The sequence below is a fragment of the Anabas testudineus genome, chromosome 11, assembly GCF_900324465.2.
Source record: "Anabas testudineus chromosome 11, fAnaTes1.2, whole genome shotgun sequence".
In the NCBI taxonomy this organism is placed as follows: Eukaryota; Metazoa; Chordata; class Actinopteri; order Anabantiformes; family Anabantidae; genus Anabas; species Anabas testudineus.
In genome coordinates this window covers 1,667,223-1,685,139 of record NC_046620.1, presented here as the reverse complement: position 1 = coordinate 1,685,139, position 17,917 = coordinate 1,667,223, and the positions used below count along the sequence as shown (strand labels likewise).

The 17,917-nt window shown below is 38.0% G+C and overlaps 1 protein-coding gene across 2 annotated transcripts; it reads left to right on the top strand.

Moving 5' to 3' along the window:
* Positions 1-2,593: 2,593 nt before the first annotated feature.
* LOC113155229 (CD209 antigen-like protein E) lies at positions 2,594-14,580 on the top strand. 2 transcript variants are annotated; one of them, XM_026349836.1, is made up of 8 exons: positions 2,594-2,676; positions 3,225-3,490; positions 7,821-7,937; positions 11,606-11,695; positions 11,954-12,037; positions 12,220-12,365; positions 13,301-13,431; positions 14,267-14,580. In XM_026349836.1, the coding sequence occupies exons 2-8, from the start codon at positions 3,331-3,333 to the stop codon at positions 14,400-14,402; spliced, it is 864 nt and encodes a 287-aa protein (XP_026205621.1). In that variant the 5' UTR covers positions 2,594-2,676; positions 3,225-3,330; the 3' UTR covers positions 14,403-14,580. The 2 variants fall into 2 exon arrangements, with proteins under 2 accessions (XP_026205621.1, XP_026205622.1); XM_026349837.1 differs by lacking the exons at positions 2,594-2,676; positions 11,606-11,695 and having other exon boundaries at positions 2,993-3,490.
* The last annotated feature ends 3,337 nt before the right edge of the window (positions 14,581-17,917 follow it).

Sequence of the window (17,917 nt, the reverse complement as noted above, 5' to 3'; positions counted from 1 at the left end):
GTGTGAGGAACCAACAAACAGGAAACCAGTATAACAAATGAAAGATTTATTGTCAACACAGGAACAACTAGGTGGGGAAATAAATGCACGCTACAAAAACACAGACTCGAACAACAAAGTGACAACAAACCGGTGAACCAAAATGACAATATAAACTGGCAAACCTGAAATACTAAGTAACAACAGATAGCGCTGCACTGATGCAGGCAAACTACAAATTAACACACTGACCAAAAATACAAAGTACCAACAGAAAAACAACATAAATGCAAACAAAATTCACACTACCTAGACATAAAGTAACAACTGAAAAACGCTGCAAACAGCAGGCAAACTCACAAGCAAGGAGAACAACAAGGGTACAGTAAGATTCAGGGTTAGACAAAATGATGAATTCAAGTTCATGTACAAACAATCGTGTGCAACAACCAACATACAAACAATCAAAGCAACGAGAATGATGATTTAAAGAAATGGAGACACACAGGTGAAACAAATCATAACCAGGGTCCAGGAGAGTGGAGAGTGCAGGTGCTCCAAATGAAGGCATTAGAAAGTGGCTGTAGGAGGGAGTGAGAAGGTGAACACCAGGGGGAGACAAAAACACCAACAGAACAGGGATGAGGCAGGAACCATGACTCTCTGATCCACCTGGAGTCAGTAGCTGATTCTTTTTACCTTCATCAGGAGTCAAACACCTGAGAAGTGAGTTGTGTTAATGGAGAAATTATAAATAAGAGAAAATATTAAACTTTATATTTTATATTTTCTTATTTACATGACAAATCAGGTTTCATGTTTGTCTTAGTTTGCACCAAGCTTCCTGTGACTTGTACGAACAACCCAACAGGACGATGAATCAATAATAATAAGATATCAACATGTTAATAAGTGGAGAAAATCAATTCATGCTCAAATTCTGCTTCTGTGAAGGTTTAATCCAAGAACTGACCCAGAAACCTAAGAGATGAAAATTGAAAATTTTTCAGTTTCAAATATTTTTATATAAAAGAATAAATTTAACACGGAGCAAATGATGATCAGACATTGGACAGAGATCTGAATAAACCATTTCTGGATTATTACGATTATTTTTATAATAAGTTAAAATTTGGATAAAAATATAAATTAAAAAATAAAATAAACAGGAAATTGCATTTACTTGTCAGAATAAGAGTCTACATGACTACAAATGGCACAAAAGTGACAAATGTTCAACAAACTGACAAATGATAAAACTAAGGTGGTGGACTTTATATGCAGAGGAGCTGATGAGGAATGGGAACAGGTGTGTAGGTGGGTGGAGTCAGTGGTGAGTGGGAAGGTGAAGCATGTGGATCTAGGATGGAGTCTGGTGACTGCAGAGATGGAAGTCTGAGGACATCTGGAGGCAGATGGAGAATGAAAGGAGACAAAGTCCTGAATAAACAGGACTGTGTCCAGACTTCATCAGATGAATTAGTTTTTAATGTTTGTCTTTGAATGTTCTGAATCTTTGTATGTGACATAAATCTGGAGACAGAATAAGATAAAAGTCAATGAGGTCAAATCCACTGATGATGAGTCTTAATGTTGTGAACTCGCAGTCTGCTGCTCGACCACATGAGGGCACCAACATCATCCATCCATCATCCTAACCGTCCTCTTCCGGGTCATAAGATGATCTACTGGTTCTACTGAGAGTTTCACTGTGACACTGAACAGACCAGAACCTCATATGTTGTGTTTATTGTTACCTGGAACTTGTTTTGGGTCAAAGTCTCTGTTTAATGCAGATGAATTTGTCCAATGACGTTCAGTAAAATGTTTGATGAAATGTTGGAAATAACCAGAGGAAGTCAGTAACTTCAGTACTTTTACTCAGCTACAGTACTGGAAGTTCTACTGGAGTTAAACCATGAGTCCGATTCATTCACACGTCTTTGTTTCAGTCTCTCCTCTTTTCTACCACCCACTTCATCCCATTCTTTCAATCACTGCACATGTTTATCTCCATCATTTCAGCTCCTCTCATTTAGAAACATTCTCCTCGTCGTCTTTCTTGCTCGTCTCTCAGCCACCCACTGTGACCCCAACTCCACCCATCAGACCTCTTCCTGCAGGATCTGCTTCACACAGTCATCAGAGACTGAGTCTGCAAACATGTTGTTGTGTTCAAGACTCTTCTAGTTGAAGCAGGTACAGTTTTGAAGAACAGTACTTTTGTTTTACTGGACTATTTTCTATTGTGGTCTGACAATGTGTGCTCTGTCTGTGTGGTGGTGTGGTGGTGCAGCTGGTGACCCCGTCAGTAAGACACTGCAGTAGTCAAGATGAGAAATGACCAGAACCTGCACAATGAGCTGTGTTATAGTTTGAAAGGTAGAGTCTGATCTTTGTGATGTTGAAAAGAACAAATCAGCCTTTGAGACAGAGGAGATGTGGTCAGTAAAGCTCAGTTGATCATCAATGATCATCATCAGGTTTCTGGCAGGTTGGAGTAACGGAAACATCAGAGTCTCATCTGCACTACTGTGAACTACTGTTGGTCTTTAGCAAGAACGTAGTTTAACATGTGTGAACTGGTAAATGTTTCAGTTCCTCTGTGAAATGCAAATATAACATTTCCTGCATGACACCAACTGTTCTGCTTTTCTTTCTGAGCAGTAGTGACGATAAAATAAGTTTGTTATGAAGGTAACATAAGAGAAAAGGTTTCTATATTTATATTTGGTTTTAATAATGGAAAAATCATTTTCATGTTGATTTGAACAAAATCAGAATTAAAATTATAAACTGTAAAATGTGAACTTTCAGCTTCAACATTGTTCAGTTCCTCAAATATTTCCTGTTTATCTCTTCTCATTCTTCTCTTCCTGTTTGTGTTTAACCATCTATTAACAACACGTGAACATTGTTGCTGACAAACTTTTTTTATTTCTAAACTGTCACTGTTAAATACAGTTTTCAGTTTTGCAGTTTTTAGTGTTTGTAGTTTTTCTAAATTGTTTCTTAATCTAAAAACTGGACGATGAAAACTCCTCGCTGCTGTAAAGAAAACCACAAACTGCAGCTACAAGTTATTTTTATCCTCCAGTCGAAGAATAAAAGGACGTGTGTGTGTTGGTTTTCTTGCTTTTACTTCCTCAGTGTTCTCTGAACCAGACTGAAGTTTGGCCAAGAATCCCTCACAGCTTCAGTAAAGTCTGTTTGTTCCTTTATTTCTATCGACTGTTTCTGTCTAGATCATTGTTAGTTTCTGTGTAGTGTGTCCTGCACCAGAAGACATTCAAGTTTTACTGCAGCACAGTAACAGTAGGAGAAGTGCAGCTACTCTTCAGTCGTCTCAGGATGTCCACAGTCATTTACGCCACACCAGTTTTTAAGAAGGTGAGATACAACAGAAAGGTGGAGGAAGATGGAGGAAAGAGGGACGAAAGAGAAGAGGTCGTCTACGAGAGTGCAGACGGTGTCAGAGACGAGAGGATTAGTTTTCAGGCACATGAAAGAGGTGAGTGAGAAATTATGACGGATCAATATCATAAACTTTAGTTTTTTACTTTATTATTTGGATTAACTAGTTAGTAACTAGTCTTCAAACATCAGACCACAAACATTAGGCAAAATAATTTCTCTCTTGGATTAATAGTTTTTTTAATATTGAACACAAAAATTTAAAATTAAAAAATCATCCAAACAACATCAACCTGTCATATCTCAGTATAATAAAAGAAGAACATGTAAATAAAAAACATTTCTTGCTGATATAAAAAGTGATGGTTCTACAACTAAAACTGTGGATGAAGAAAAGAAAACACGTTGTGATCAGAGACGACTCTGTACCTGGAATTTATTAGAAGTATAGAAGTCTGCAGATTATAGATGAGATTCTAAACTGTACCAATAAATATTTAACTGTTTTATTTAAAATATTCTTGTTAAAACATTAATATCTGATGACTGCTCATTCTGATCATATTAGTTCTTCTGTTACAGTTCAGAGTCAGTTGTACAGCTGCAGATGAAGAAATAATTATTTGTGATAAAAGCTTTCACCACCTCTATTAATAACTTCCACCTCCCTCCATGATCTTCTTTGACCACATCACTGTGTCTAATATAACTCAAAGCTGACTTCCTCTTCCTGTTCAATAAGAACAATAAGAGTTTATAAGTGTTTTTTTTAAGATACCAATAAGAACAATGTTTTCTCTGTATTAATTATTCTGAATAAACCTTGATGAATTGCAAACACAACACTCACAAACAGTCAACTGATGAATTTAGTCTAAAAATATTATCAAATAAATCAATTTTAAAAAAATAACGAGAAACTAAATAAATGTAATAAATGAGGTAAAAACTCAAAAAAAGTTCCTGAATGTTTATCAAAGATTTTCTTTAAATTCAGTTTTATTTTAACAATTTCCTTGAACTTCAAACACAGTTCTATAATGCATCTTTCCTCTTACTTTATTTACTCACTTTGTGAATTTTTATTCATTTTCACTACAGGGCCCAAAGTCACGCAGACTGTGCACTAAGTCTTTGAAATTAAAACCATACAGTCCTGATTCGATGGCTGTGAGCAGAATGGCCTAAAACTGAAATAAATAAATATAAACAGCACGTTCATTTGTTGTTCAGTGCTCACAAACTCCCTGAGCAGTCACAGCTACATTAGTTTGGGTGAAACTGGGTGAGAACTGGTGAGAGAAGATATTTACCCTCTGACGGTCGAATACGTCTGTTACAAGCTGCTAAACTCTGCATCAACCACTAAAACAGACAGTTACTCTCCAGAAGTTTCTACAACTTTCTGTTCTCTCACACGACAGGGTCTTCTTTACATCCTGACCCTTCACCTTTGTCATTAGACTGACAGGTGACTAACAACCAACCTCTTGTGGTGCTCCTTCAGCAAACTCATTGGTCACTGTAATTATTCTACGTCTCCATGTCCAAATTCATATGAAGTTCATTTGAGATCAACATGAGACTTCAGCAGTTTGACATATGAAACATGTCTCAGTCTGTCTCAGTCCTCATTTTTTTCCTGTAATGTGGTTCATCAGGGAACCAACATGTGACTACGAGGTTGTTCTAAGACTGTGTCAGACTGAAGCCTCAAACTAAAGTTACCTGAACCTGAGATGAAAAACAGTGAACTCAACACAAAGCAGGTTAAACAACAGTAGATACATCTCAAAAGACACTGTACTAAAACTGGACCATGTACAAACAGTAGATACTGAACCAGGAGCCTGGAATTAAAGTTTTAATCATAGTTTTGTAGCTTTATTCACATTATACTCAGAATAAGTCAGAGTTTAAATGTACTGTGGTTTACTTATCATCCAGTATTTCTACACTGTAGTATTACTGCTTAGTTAAAGGTCTGTTTATAAAACAGTATGAGTTCAGATCATTTAGGTTGTTAGCAGTGCAGTTACTGTCTATTTAATGATATTTAATATCATTAAATATTTCATTCATAATTTTTTCAACTGTGTTACTGACAAATGTTTTATCATGGAAAACATGTATTTAGTGTTACACATTTGATAACAAATGTATTTAAAAGTGATTCAGTCTATTCCCCAGTTGTGAGATTGTCTGTCTAACTTACATTCTGCAGGATGGTATCATGATAGACTTCTTTTTTTTTACATAAATCCACATTACACTGAATTTATACTGAATTCATCATCATTGTGTAAGGCCTCCATCATCACAGATACCCTTTATATTTTTTGTTGCAGCTTAACCAATATTTAAAGGTATTATGTTGACGGTTGACCAGCACATTAACACAGTTGGCAAACAAATTAACACAGTTGACACAAGTTTCTGACATTTGTCTTCCTGTGTGGATGCTGTTGTGTGAACCTCGAAGGTTTCTGACATGGGGTGTGTCTCTCTGAGCAAAGGCAGCTCACATCACAGTAACTGATTTCTCCTGGAGTAATGGTTACGCCTTGGTGAATGTTCATGGTTGACTGCAAGGAGACTGACATGTTTTTTGTGGCTTTGTGTTTGTTGTTTTCACTGATGTAGAACAGTTTTACCAGTGGGTTGAATAATAGCTCATCATTAGGAATGTATTTCCCATGACTCACAATCCTATCAGCTGTCCTTCTCAGGACACCTCCAATTCTATCTGGGGCACCCTTGCAGTGGTTTGCTTCGAAAATGTTCCAGGTGCCTGATTGGAACACCCACTGTTGCAGCTTAGTACACAACAGAGTTAGTGGTGCTGGTGTTAATTAGGGAAAATAATCAGAGTTGGTGGGTTCATTAAGATTCTGTGTGTGTTAAATGCTCTTGTAAAGTAGCTAACATGAAGTACTTTGAATTTGTAGCAGTACTTGAAGTATTTTTAGGCACCTACTTGCACATTTCCTTGAGAACTGGGTTTGTGTCATTCTGGCACCTCTGGAAATAACACACACACTAATTCTTCTGCTTTTTCTTACAACCTGAACAGTTGTGAGGTGCTGTAGGAGAAAAGCTTCATCTGCTGCTGAACAAGAAGCTGTTTTATGAGTTTGTATTTAGCCTGATGGCTGCGATGGAAACAGTTTGACCACAGTTCGTGTCATGGTGATGTGCACTACAGATTGAAGTCTGTGAAGTGCATGAAGAATGAACGTGGTGGTTTTCTTGCTGCTGCTTCTTCCGTGTTCTCTGAACCGGACTAAAGGTTGGTCAAGAAACCTCAGAGCATCAGTCAAGTATTTTTATGTTCATGATTTTCTATTTCCCACAGTTAATAGTGTGAACCAGTGTTGTGGAAATTCTCATCTACTGGTGAAGAATGAAATAGAGACTTCTGCCGGTTTTTATTCTTTGTAAAGAAGGTCAGTCAACACGTGAGCGGTCAGAGTGAAGAAAGACTGTGAACAAAGGGAAATTAGAGTTTTTATACCTGGGGAACATCCCCCATATAGGTGTCGCAACCTGTTGTCTGCTGTAGGTGTTGCCACTGACTTCCTGGGATGTGGGTTTGCAGAAGTTTCCCGCAGGATTTCACACCCAGGTGGCAGTTACTGAGAGGTTCAGACAGGTTTGAAAGACACCATGTTGGACTCGTGTGAAGTTTGTTCTCAGACTCATTTTCAGATCTTCTGTTGCTGTTTGGTGAAACTCAGTCTGGGTTTATTCTGTTGGTTCTAGTAACATTGACGTGATCTGTGAAAGTATGAGCTCTGAGTTTTACACCAGAGCAGGAAGAAGTGTGAGGAGCTGAGTGACTGTGACAGACTGAACACTGCTGTTTTTACACTGATGTGATAAAAGTGTCAATTATCTACTTATTAGACATAACCTGTGACCTATAACACTGTGTGTATTAAGGAGGTGGTGTACAGTAAGTAAGACAGTGTGTAGGACCTATGAGGTGGAGGAGCTGTCTACATCTAAATAATGTCATCTGATCCATGATGAGACACTTTTTAAATGGTGTATGACTGTAATGATAGTAAATCTGTGAAGTGACAACTGACACGTGAGTTTAGATTCACAGTATTTTAAATAACTTCACTGAGAACAAACAGCACTGATCAGATACTGAACTTCACCCTTTTTACAGGAGTTATGGCTTCAACTTGAAGTTTTATACCAGATACAGGTTTCTTGTGTTGATTATTTTTATCCTATTCAAGGCTACATGAATCACGTGACCCACTGTCCTAACTCATCTATATGACCTCTGACCCAACCTGAATTCGACCCTGCCCCTTGTTGACCTCTGCAGCCAGGAATACTTGAGACAAATGGGACAAAGCTCAGAAAGAGAAACCAGTAACAAAGAACCATGTTTCTTTTGTGTCCCTCTGTAGGACCACAGGTTCAGGATCCTCCTCCAGTCCAGAGAAAGTCTTTCAGAGCTGCTGCCTTGTGTCTCGGAGTGCTGTGTCTTCTAATGATGGTGGGGCTCATCATCCTGTCAGTACGACGTAAGAACAAACAGCTCACACTAATTACTGGGATGTATTTTTAGGACAAATTGGTTCAACTACTGTTTCCCTGTGAAGAACACTAATGACACGTTGGCCCTCCTTTCGTGTGCAGATGCATCGTGCACAGTTGGTTTCCTCCCTCTTGGTCTCAAACCTGTTGATTTCTTTTGTTGTGGGTTTGCAGCTAAAAAAAAACTGTGACTTCCTGAATGTCAGTCTGTTTCACACTGAAGCCTCATACTAAGTTGAACCAGTTTTACTTTTGACCAGTGCTGTATTCTCCATCAATATGTGTTGGAACAGTGTGTTGGGGCACCAGCAGCTCACATTGTTAGTGTAGTCACCTGTGAACTCCAGGGTTGGTGGTTTGACTCCTGGTTCCTCTCGATTCTTGGCCACATGTTGAAGTGACCCAGGACAAGACACTGAACCCAAAACCCTCGGTGCCTTCAGGGGGCTGCATGTCCACCAGAATTTCCATAAGACGATTCTTCTGTTTTGTTAAATGGTATTTACAGTAAGAAAAACAGGCTGAAACTCTCTGTATGTGGTTGGTGGTAGAATAGTGGTCATCTCATTTTCTGTCCAGAGCTGCTCAGATTATCATACAAGTGTATCCTTCAGTTACAACTTAAAATATATTTGTAAGTATTCATTTGTTCTTTGACAGAAACAAGTCACTCAACACACTGAGCACAACAACAGGAGCTAACAGCAAGTTGTAGACTTATCATGAAAACCCCTGACTGTACATATGGGACAGGGACATAAGGACTCCTTTGGTGAGAGACCAACATCCTGGACTTCTTGAATTAGTTCAGTTATTATGAACCAACCACAGAGAAGAAACAACATTGGTTAAATTATGTTTAAATAAGTTTAAAATCCACCATGAAGCATGAAAACTTTCCCAGGTAAGTAGAGCTTCAAGGACACTTCTTGCTGATATCTTCTATTGTACAGTTTTGTGGTCCTGAGCTCGTATTAGACAGTAGTCCAAGATTTCTACAGTAGTTTAAAGACGGCACAGGCAAAAGGTCCAAAAGTCCAAAACCAGGCTCCTCTGCAGGCATGAGAACCAGGAACAACAGAACAACATAAACACTCTTCCAGGGTCGACCATCTGCAGAAGTGGAAGGAAATCTGTGGCATCTGTTCCCACACATCCCAGTCAGAGGATGATAAGATGAAACCTGAACCACATTCAGGAAAGAAACGGGTCATGGTGTCGGGTAGTCAGCCATCACCACTTAAAGAAGAGACAAACGTGGAACCACAGTTTGGTTCTACGTAGACAAAATACACAGAGAATACATTTGAACTACAGATCTTCTGTTTCCTCTTTTTACCTTCATCAGAACATTTGAACTCCAGGAGCCAAATGACCTCAGGTGACCTGATACTGACAGGTCCATCATGTTCTGTAGTTAGAGGAGGTGAAACAGACGAGACTTCCATTGGTGCTTTGTGTGAACTGAAGAGATCCTGTAAGAGCTGTTTGACATCAATTTAAAGTTCGGATCTTTTCCACTGTAATATTCACGATGTCACAGTGACCCAGTGTTAGTGAGCTGCTCTCCATCTTCTAACGTCTGTTGAAGTGTTTCGACCTCACACATCAATGATCATCAGAACTTGTTGAGGAAGTTAATAACAGGTCACACGTCACATTTCCTGTGTTGGAAACTTCTCACTTTGTTTCTATCTTTGATAATTTACATTTGAAAGAGGAACACAGCTTCTGACCAACATCAGTTCAGTATATTCATGTGCACAATGTTGCTGGTGAATAACACAATGAATACCAGAAATAAACCTTCAACAACCTTTAACATAGTATAACTTGTGTTTCTCAGTGTATTTACATGTTTTAATGCACAGATCAAACAGTCCCTCAGTTAATTTTTCATCAGACAGAAACAAATGTGTTAAAGTATCTGTGGGTGTGGTTTGTTCTGCTGCTACTTCCTTGATGCTCTGTTGAAAGCTGCCTGACTGAGTGAAGACTGGTCAGAAAGACGTTCAGTTAGTTTTTAGCTCTTTAGTTCCTCAACATGTCGACAGAAATTCAAACTGGTTCAGATCTGAGGGTGAAATATATGAGAGGACACGAGGACAGAAAAGAGAGAGAGGTGCAGATGTTAGAGGATGGAGAGCAGCACACTGACTTTAGGTCACGGCAAACTGGTGAGTATGAAATAATGAGAACTGTGACAGAGAAACTGATGAAAAGCAGTTTGACTGTCAACTAACAAATGACATTATCATTCATTCTTCTTCTTGTAAGTGTAGAACAAACATGATGCACTGGTCTGAGTCATTATCAGGACACATGGGGCCGGTTTCACAGACAGTGACGTCTCAATCTGTAGTTCAACTAAGACATTTAGGTCGTTTTTATACTACTGGTTTAAAGTTGGTTTATTTAGTCTGAGACCAAATGAGTGAACCAAGTAATCCTAAAATAAAACACCAGAGTTAATCCTCACTGAATTAAGCATTAGCACAAGCTGCTGTTCTAATGGTGCAACTACACAAACACCATTTACTGTGTGAATCTAGAGACAAGATTCAAACCTTAATTCTTCTATATCAGAACTGTTCTGATGTAGATTTACTGGTGTGTTTCAGATGATCTCAAAGTTCAAATTTTTTTGTTGTCACCATTAAGATAAAAAAAACAAAACTCATTAATGCTCAGTGAAACATTTCCTCTGTGAATTTTGTCTCTGTAGAACCAAACAGTGAGAAGAAGCTTCCAGCTGTTAGAAGAAGCTGCTTCAGAGTTTTCACTGTGTCTCTGGTTTTGCTGTATCTTCTGATTCTGGCTGTGATCATCACTCGCTGTGAGGAGTTTTTATTTCATTATGTTTCATTATCCATATTGATCCACTTTGATATAAAAATGTTTCCTAGAAATAGTTTTAGGAAATTTCAGCATCGTCATCAAATAGATTTTGAGCTGAGTCACAGTTGAACCACAAATTACCAGATTATTGTGGCTACAGGACAAACAGCATGTGAAATATGAACCCGACCAAAAAACAAACGAGGGTCTGACAACAAATATCAGTAACATGTTCACAGCTTTAATAATCACTTCATCCATGTTTACTTTGTTTAAAATGACAGATCGTAGTGAGTGGTTACAAACTAGTTCCTCATTGGTCAACTCCATGGTTACAACATGTAGTTAGTGTGTGATGACTGATTTGACCCACAAAAGGTCGTCATGAAGGAAGTGGAGAGATGAATGAACGGCTCTAGACTAGAGTGGTATGTAGACCAGGTGGAGTCAACATGGCTCCATCATGACTGCTGCACCTTCAGTCCTCAGCAGATGGAGGCGACTCTGGTCCTTCCTGTACAGGACATCAGTGTAATTAGTCCAGTCCAGTTTATTATTGAGGTGAACACCCAGGTATTTAAAGGTGTCCACTGAACACAATCTCCTTCAACAGAAAAATCAAATGAACAAACACAAAACACTAAAACCTCCTTTTTAAGATTTAAAGTGCAGGAACAGGAAGAAGTAACAGTCTGAACAGCAAATAATTAAAATAAAGTTTGAACATTTGACAGTGATGTTTAATCATTACAGGAAATAATTGCACCTTTTTAATGATGATGATTTAATTTTTCATGTGTTGTTTGTTTCTCACCAGATTTTTCAGTCACTTTGGAAAAAGAAAATCTGGAGACCAGATACAACGACCTGAACAAAACCTACACTGAGTTAAAGGACAACAAATCAAGTAAGAAAAGTTTGAAACTTATAATTCACATTAATCCCATTTACACTAGTTTTTACATTGTTTTAATATTTTATCTATTGTTGTTTTTCTGATATATCAGTCAACTACTCTCAGTTAGACAACAGGTACAACTCTCTGAGAAAGAATTGCAGCCTGTTCAACTTGCCTGAGCCCCCCCCCCCCCCCCCCCCCCCCCCCCCGTTTTAAAGTTTGGAATAAGAATTATTAATAATTGTGTCAATTATTGCTTTTCTCAAGGTTTGACAGTGAACTACAAAACTCTAAGTAAAAATCACAGCTTGTTACAAGATGAAGTTAAAATGCTGAACAACATAATTGAAGGTGAGAAAAGTATAAAATCAAATAATTTACACAATATTTTATTTTTAATTACGATTGATTTAATCATGAGATTAAAAGAGAAAAGTAATAAATCAGCTACGAGAGTAAAAAAGTATTTTCAGAATTAATGTTGCAGAAGAAATATTTCAGGAAAAAATGTGTTTACAACATTTGTTTCATAGAAGGGAAGTTGTGTCCTAAAGGATGGAAAAGATTTGGATCAAGTTATTACTTTAAATCCACTGAGAAGAAAAGTTGGTACGACAGCAGATATGACTGTCAGAGCAGAGGATCAGATCTGGTGTCGATCAACAGCAAAGAGGAACAGGTGAGTGTGTTTGTTCATGTGTGTGTGATCTCTGATCAACTACCAGTGATCTGTTCCTGGTGTTTCTGACCTGCTGCCAGTCTGTGACCTGCTTCCTGTCTTCACCCTGATGGATTCATTTTCCTGCTCAAACACTTTTCAGGCTGCTGAATTGTAAACCTGTTCACTGACTGTTGATTCTAGTAAAGTGACTGAAATTGAACCTGTTCTGTGTGTGGGGATCTGGATCTGGATCTGGGTCTGGGTCTGGATCTGGATCTGGATCTGGATCTGGATCTGGATCTGGATCTGGGTCCATTTCCCTGTTGTTTTTGTCCATGAACTCTGATCTAAGCTTGTTTTCAGTGTGTAGATATTATTTCATATTTCAGATACTGTGACTGTTCAGACTTTGATCTTTTTGTTGAGGTGACTGAACATTTGCAGCAGAACAGAAAAGTCTTGTTTCTACAAATGCAGTAAAATGTGGTTTATTAAGAACGTTAGATTAACATGGATTGAACAACAGTTTGACTAAATACTAACAGATCAATAAATACACAGGTTATTTCTAACAACTAATGTCAGAGAAAATCAGAGGGACTGTTTTTATTGTTTTAATTTGAAATTCACCTTAAATAAATGGTAGAATTTAAATAAACCATCAAAACCAGGAGCTCTGATCTCAGTTCTTCAAGAAATCAAATACATTCAATTTTTATTAGACTCAAAGACTTTGATATTGGCAGACACCTAATGGACAAATAAATTATAGTAAGAATACATTGAAAACAATCTCACACAATAAAAGTCTGGAGAACTGTGAAAATATTTTCCTTTTTTTATCTGATTTCTGCCACAGGTTTATATTTTTCCTTTTGACAGAGTCACAAAATGACTCAACTACAACTGAATTATGAATTTAGAAATGATTTTTGTCTCCTGTCAACTTTTAGGAATTTGTCACCAAATTCTTACTGAGTAAGAATGAAGAGTCCTGGATTGGTCTGAGGACAAAACAGTCACATCAAAGGGGACCATACATGTATATGTGGGAATGGGTGGATGGATCATCACTTACAGAAACGTGAGACAGTTTTTGTTACTTTTTTGTTTCTTCACATTTTATTAAAATTAATTTTTAGAAAAAAAAAAAAGCAGAACAGCAACACATGTAAAACATTTTATCAATGTGATAAAATCCTAAAGGTCAAAGTGATTCCTTGAACAAACAGATGAACTTGAACTCTCTTCATCTTCAGTCTGTGATGAGGTCGAGTAACAAAGACTCAATACTGGAGTCATGATTTGAACTTTGTTCAAACTCTGGTTTTATTTCTGCAGCGTTTGTGCTGCAGCTTCTATCTTCAAGAAAAACTCAGTTCAACATTTAGAGTCCAACTACTGGGACTTTGGTTCCTTTAACTTAGTGTCAGCATGAAGGACGACCTGCCTCTGCTCTGCTCTTTAGAAAGTTAAGAACATATGAAGGAACAAGCTGAATATGACCATTAGTCCCAGGGACGGATTAAGAGAGCAGCTTTACAACCAGTTTCTCCTGCTGGTCGACTGAGGTACTGCAACAACAATCCCTGAAACACACAGAGGAATTTCCTCAGAGACAAACATTTACTAAGATTTAATATTTGTCAATGACTGAAGAAACATTAATGAACATGTGTGAATTTAAGAATCAGGAAGAGACAAAATGTTTGTGGAGTCTGAACAGAGTGAGTAACTTTATTAGAATTAACGTCCTGTATCAGTTTTTAGAAGATGTCTGGGATTTACACTGATGATCCACTGTGACGTGATGTCCTCTAAAAACAGCTGCTGAAAATATTTAAAATATTTAAACTGGTTTATTTGAATGTGAAAATAATCTGACTTTCAGTTTATAACAATATTTTATTTTTCCAAAGGTTCTGGGCAAGAGATCCATATCCGTCTCAGTACTACCATGCAACATGCTGTGATCGACAAGGACAATGGACACAAACACATTATAATGACAAAAAGACCTGGATCTGTGAGAAACAGATTTCCAGCTTCACCTGATGACAGAGAGGTGTTTGTAGTGTTGGATGAAGCTGTTTGTTAAACTCTGAAATGTTCTACATGATCCTCAGAGTCATCTCCCATTTGTTCCCTTGTTCATTCTGTGTCACATGTTCAATCCTCTTGATGACACAGATATTGTCCCTCTGTGCTCTATGGTGCAGACAGAGTAGTAGGTTGGAAGTGGTCCACACAACAACTCCATGTGACCTTACTGACTCTGTAGTCCCACAAAGTGTTGAATAAAAGTCACCTGCAGGTCGTCTTTACTTTGGTTTATTAATGAGTCTGTTGCTGCTCAAACTGCTCTAAGTGTCTTCTTCATTTTCTCTGATCCACCTGGAGTCAGCAGCTGATTCTTTTTACCTTCATCAGAAGAGTCAAACACATGGAGGCAGATGGAGAATAAAAGCAGACACAAAATACACAGAACTGAGACAAGACTTGTGTCAGATTAGTTAGTTTTTATTATGTGTGTGTTTCATTGTTCTTAATCCCTGTATACAGTAAACATCTGATGAACAGAATACAAATTCAGTAAGTTAAAGTCAATGAGGTTGAAGCCACAGATCAAGACTCAGCAGCTCAGGATAATCAACCTGCAGTCTGCTGCTCGACCACATGAGGGCAGCAACACGTTCATATTAACTTCTTCACTGAAAGTAGAAAATGATGAAAACTAAATTAAAGTATTTAAAAAGAAAATCTAAACTAACTGTCACCCTGGAAGAGACTACTAGTATTATTCACAGTCCAGGGTGTTAGGGATGCTTCTCTGTTCCCAGTTTGGAGAAGAGGTCCTGCTGCAGGTGGACACCTTGAAGTGGTGGACCGGTGTCTCTCCTGTTACACTCTGACCAGTGTTCGTCCAGTGCCAAAGCCTTGGACGAGTTTTGTGTTAACAGGTTGTCTGAATGACCTCATTAATCTAAGAACTAGACGATGTAGTCTCCTAGTTGAAGTAAAGAAAACCACAAACTACAGTTAAAAGTTATTTCTTTCTCAGCGTCAAATTAACTAATGGGTTCATATGCGCTTGGTTTACTGCTGCTACTTCCTGAATGTTCACTGCACCAGACAGAAGGCGGACCAGAAACTATTCACAGCATCAGTAAAGTCCATGTTACCAGTGTGTTTAAAGCTCTCGTAGTTAGTGTGAATTAAACCAGAACACATTAAAGTTCTAGTGCAGCACAGTAATCGATCAACATCGTACAGTAACAGTAAGAGAAGTGCAGCTACTGTTCAACTGACTCAGTCCTCTCAAGATGTCGTCATCTGTTCATGTCACACAAGATTTGAAGGTGAGATACAACAGAAATATAGAGGAATGTTCATATTTATTATAATGAAGATGTTATGGAAGAAGAAAGGACTGACATTCAGTCACAGGACAGAGGTAAGTGAGACGTGAGCTTATGACAAATCAACATGTGAAACTTTCTATTGATTTATCTGGAAGAGTTCCTCTTTAGCTGCTACCTTGGTAGAAACCAGTCTTCCTGAGTAAAAGCTGTCCTTCAATTCACAATGTCAGCCTGTGAGATTACAAAGCTGCAAAAGACGGAAACTGAATTAAATCAAGATATGAATGTATGACTGTGACAATCACAATCTATTCTCTGTGAGCAGTTTGTTCTTTATCTACGCAGCTAAGAAAGAGACGACCTGTCAGCCTCTGTTTAGTGGTGTGTGGAGCATCTATGATCATGTGACTTTGTGGTGTGTAGAGTAGATGAAGATGGATGTAAATGATAAGGTTGACACCAAACTGGAGACGGAAACAATAGAAGTACTAGAATTACCACAATGTAATTTGGTTCCACTAGAGTTTCAAATGTTTTTCCTCACAAAGAAGATGAATTTCATTAACAGATAAACTTTCTCAAACCTGATGAAAACATTTCCTCTGTGAATTTTGTCTCTGTAGAAACAAACAGTGAGAAGAAGCTTCCAGCTGTTAGAAGAAGCTGGTTCAGAGTTTTCACTGTGTATAAATATGAATATAAATATATGAAGAGATGTTATTAAATTCTATTCAATTCAATTCAATTCAGTTTTATTTGTATAGCGCCAATTTACAACAGAAGTTATCTCAAGGCACTTTACAGTGTTTAAGGTTTAAGACCTTACAGAAAATATTTATACAAAAAATTATAGAGAAAACCCAACAATCCCATTTGAGCAAGCTTTAGGCAACAGTGGAGAGGAAAAACTCCCTTTAGAGGAAGAAACCTCCAGCAGAACCAGGCTCATAGTGGGTGGAGAGAGAAAAGAACAGCAGGCAATAAAGACAACAACAAGCATCAAGAACATTGGGCAGATGAACTGGATTCTGGAGATGTACAGCTCCAGGCCGAGGATACCTGCAGAAAAGTACAGAGAGAGGGAGACAGAGAGGAGGAAACACAACTAAAAGAGAGAGAAGACACAAAGTTAATGACATGAAATGGTGGCATTTGCATTGATACAAGAGAAAGGAGAGAGGAGAGGAGCTCAGTTTATCAATAGAGGTCCCCCAGCAGCATAACTAAGAGATGGTTCAGAGTCACCTGATCCATCTCTAACTATAAGCTTTATAAAAAAGGAAAGTTTTAAGTCTAGTCTTAAATGTAGAGAGGGTGTCTGCCTCCCGAACCTGAACTGGGAGCTGGTTCCACAGGAGAGGGGCTTGGTAGCTAAAGGCTCTGCCTCCCATTCTACATTTGGAAACTCTAGGAACCACAAGTAAACCTGCAGTCTGAGAACGGAGAGTTCTGCTTGGAAGATATGGAACAATGAGTTCTTTAAGATAAGATGGAGCCTGATTATTAAGGGATTTATAAGTGAGGAGAAGAATTTTAAATTAAATTCTGGATTTATTTTAAATTCAATTCTGGATTCAGTGTTATTGTACACTGAATAACATCTCTTCATATATAGAACTTCTGTAGCACCTGAGCCATGTAACTAGTAAATAGTTACTGATGAGAGGGTTTCGTTGTACTATGGCCTGGTAACCTGAACTATGGTAAGTTAAGTCATGTTAAATCACACTAAGAATGAATTGTACGTTTGATCAGTTTCCCCTGTTTTCATTTTTGCCAATAATAAATAATAATAAAATGCAAACACAACACTCACACACAGCGGTGGCTCAATGGCTAGAGCATCAGCCTGGGATGAAGATTGTTCCTGGGTCAAACCCTGTCTCTGTTACCAGGTGTGTCCTTAATCAAGACACTCCCCCAGGGAAACATGTACATATATTTACATGATTTAATATTTTAAACGCAAATGAAAAAATATAAATAAATATTAATTCAGTTTGTATATTTATATTTGTTTTACATTTAGGGAGATTCCATCCTTAAGATTCCTGAAGGATGGAAGAAGTTTGGATGCAGCTGTTACTTTAAATCCACTGAGAATAAAAGTTGGTACGAAAACAGGAAACACTGTCATAGCGACTGTGAGAACAGAGGATCAGATCTGGTGATGATCAACAGCAAAGAGGAACAGGTGAGTGTGTTTGT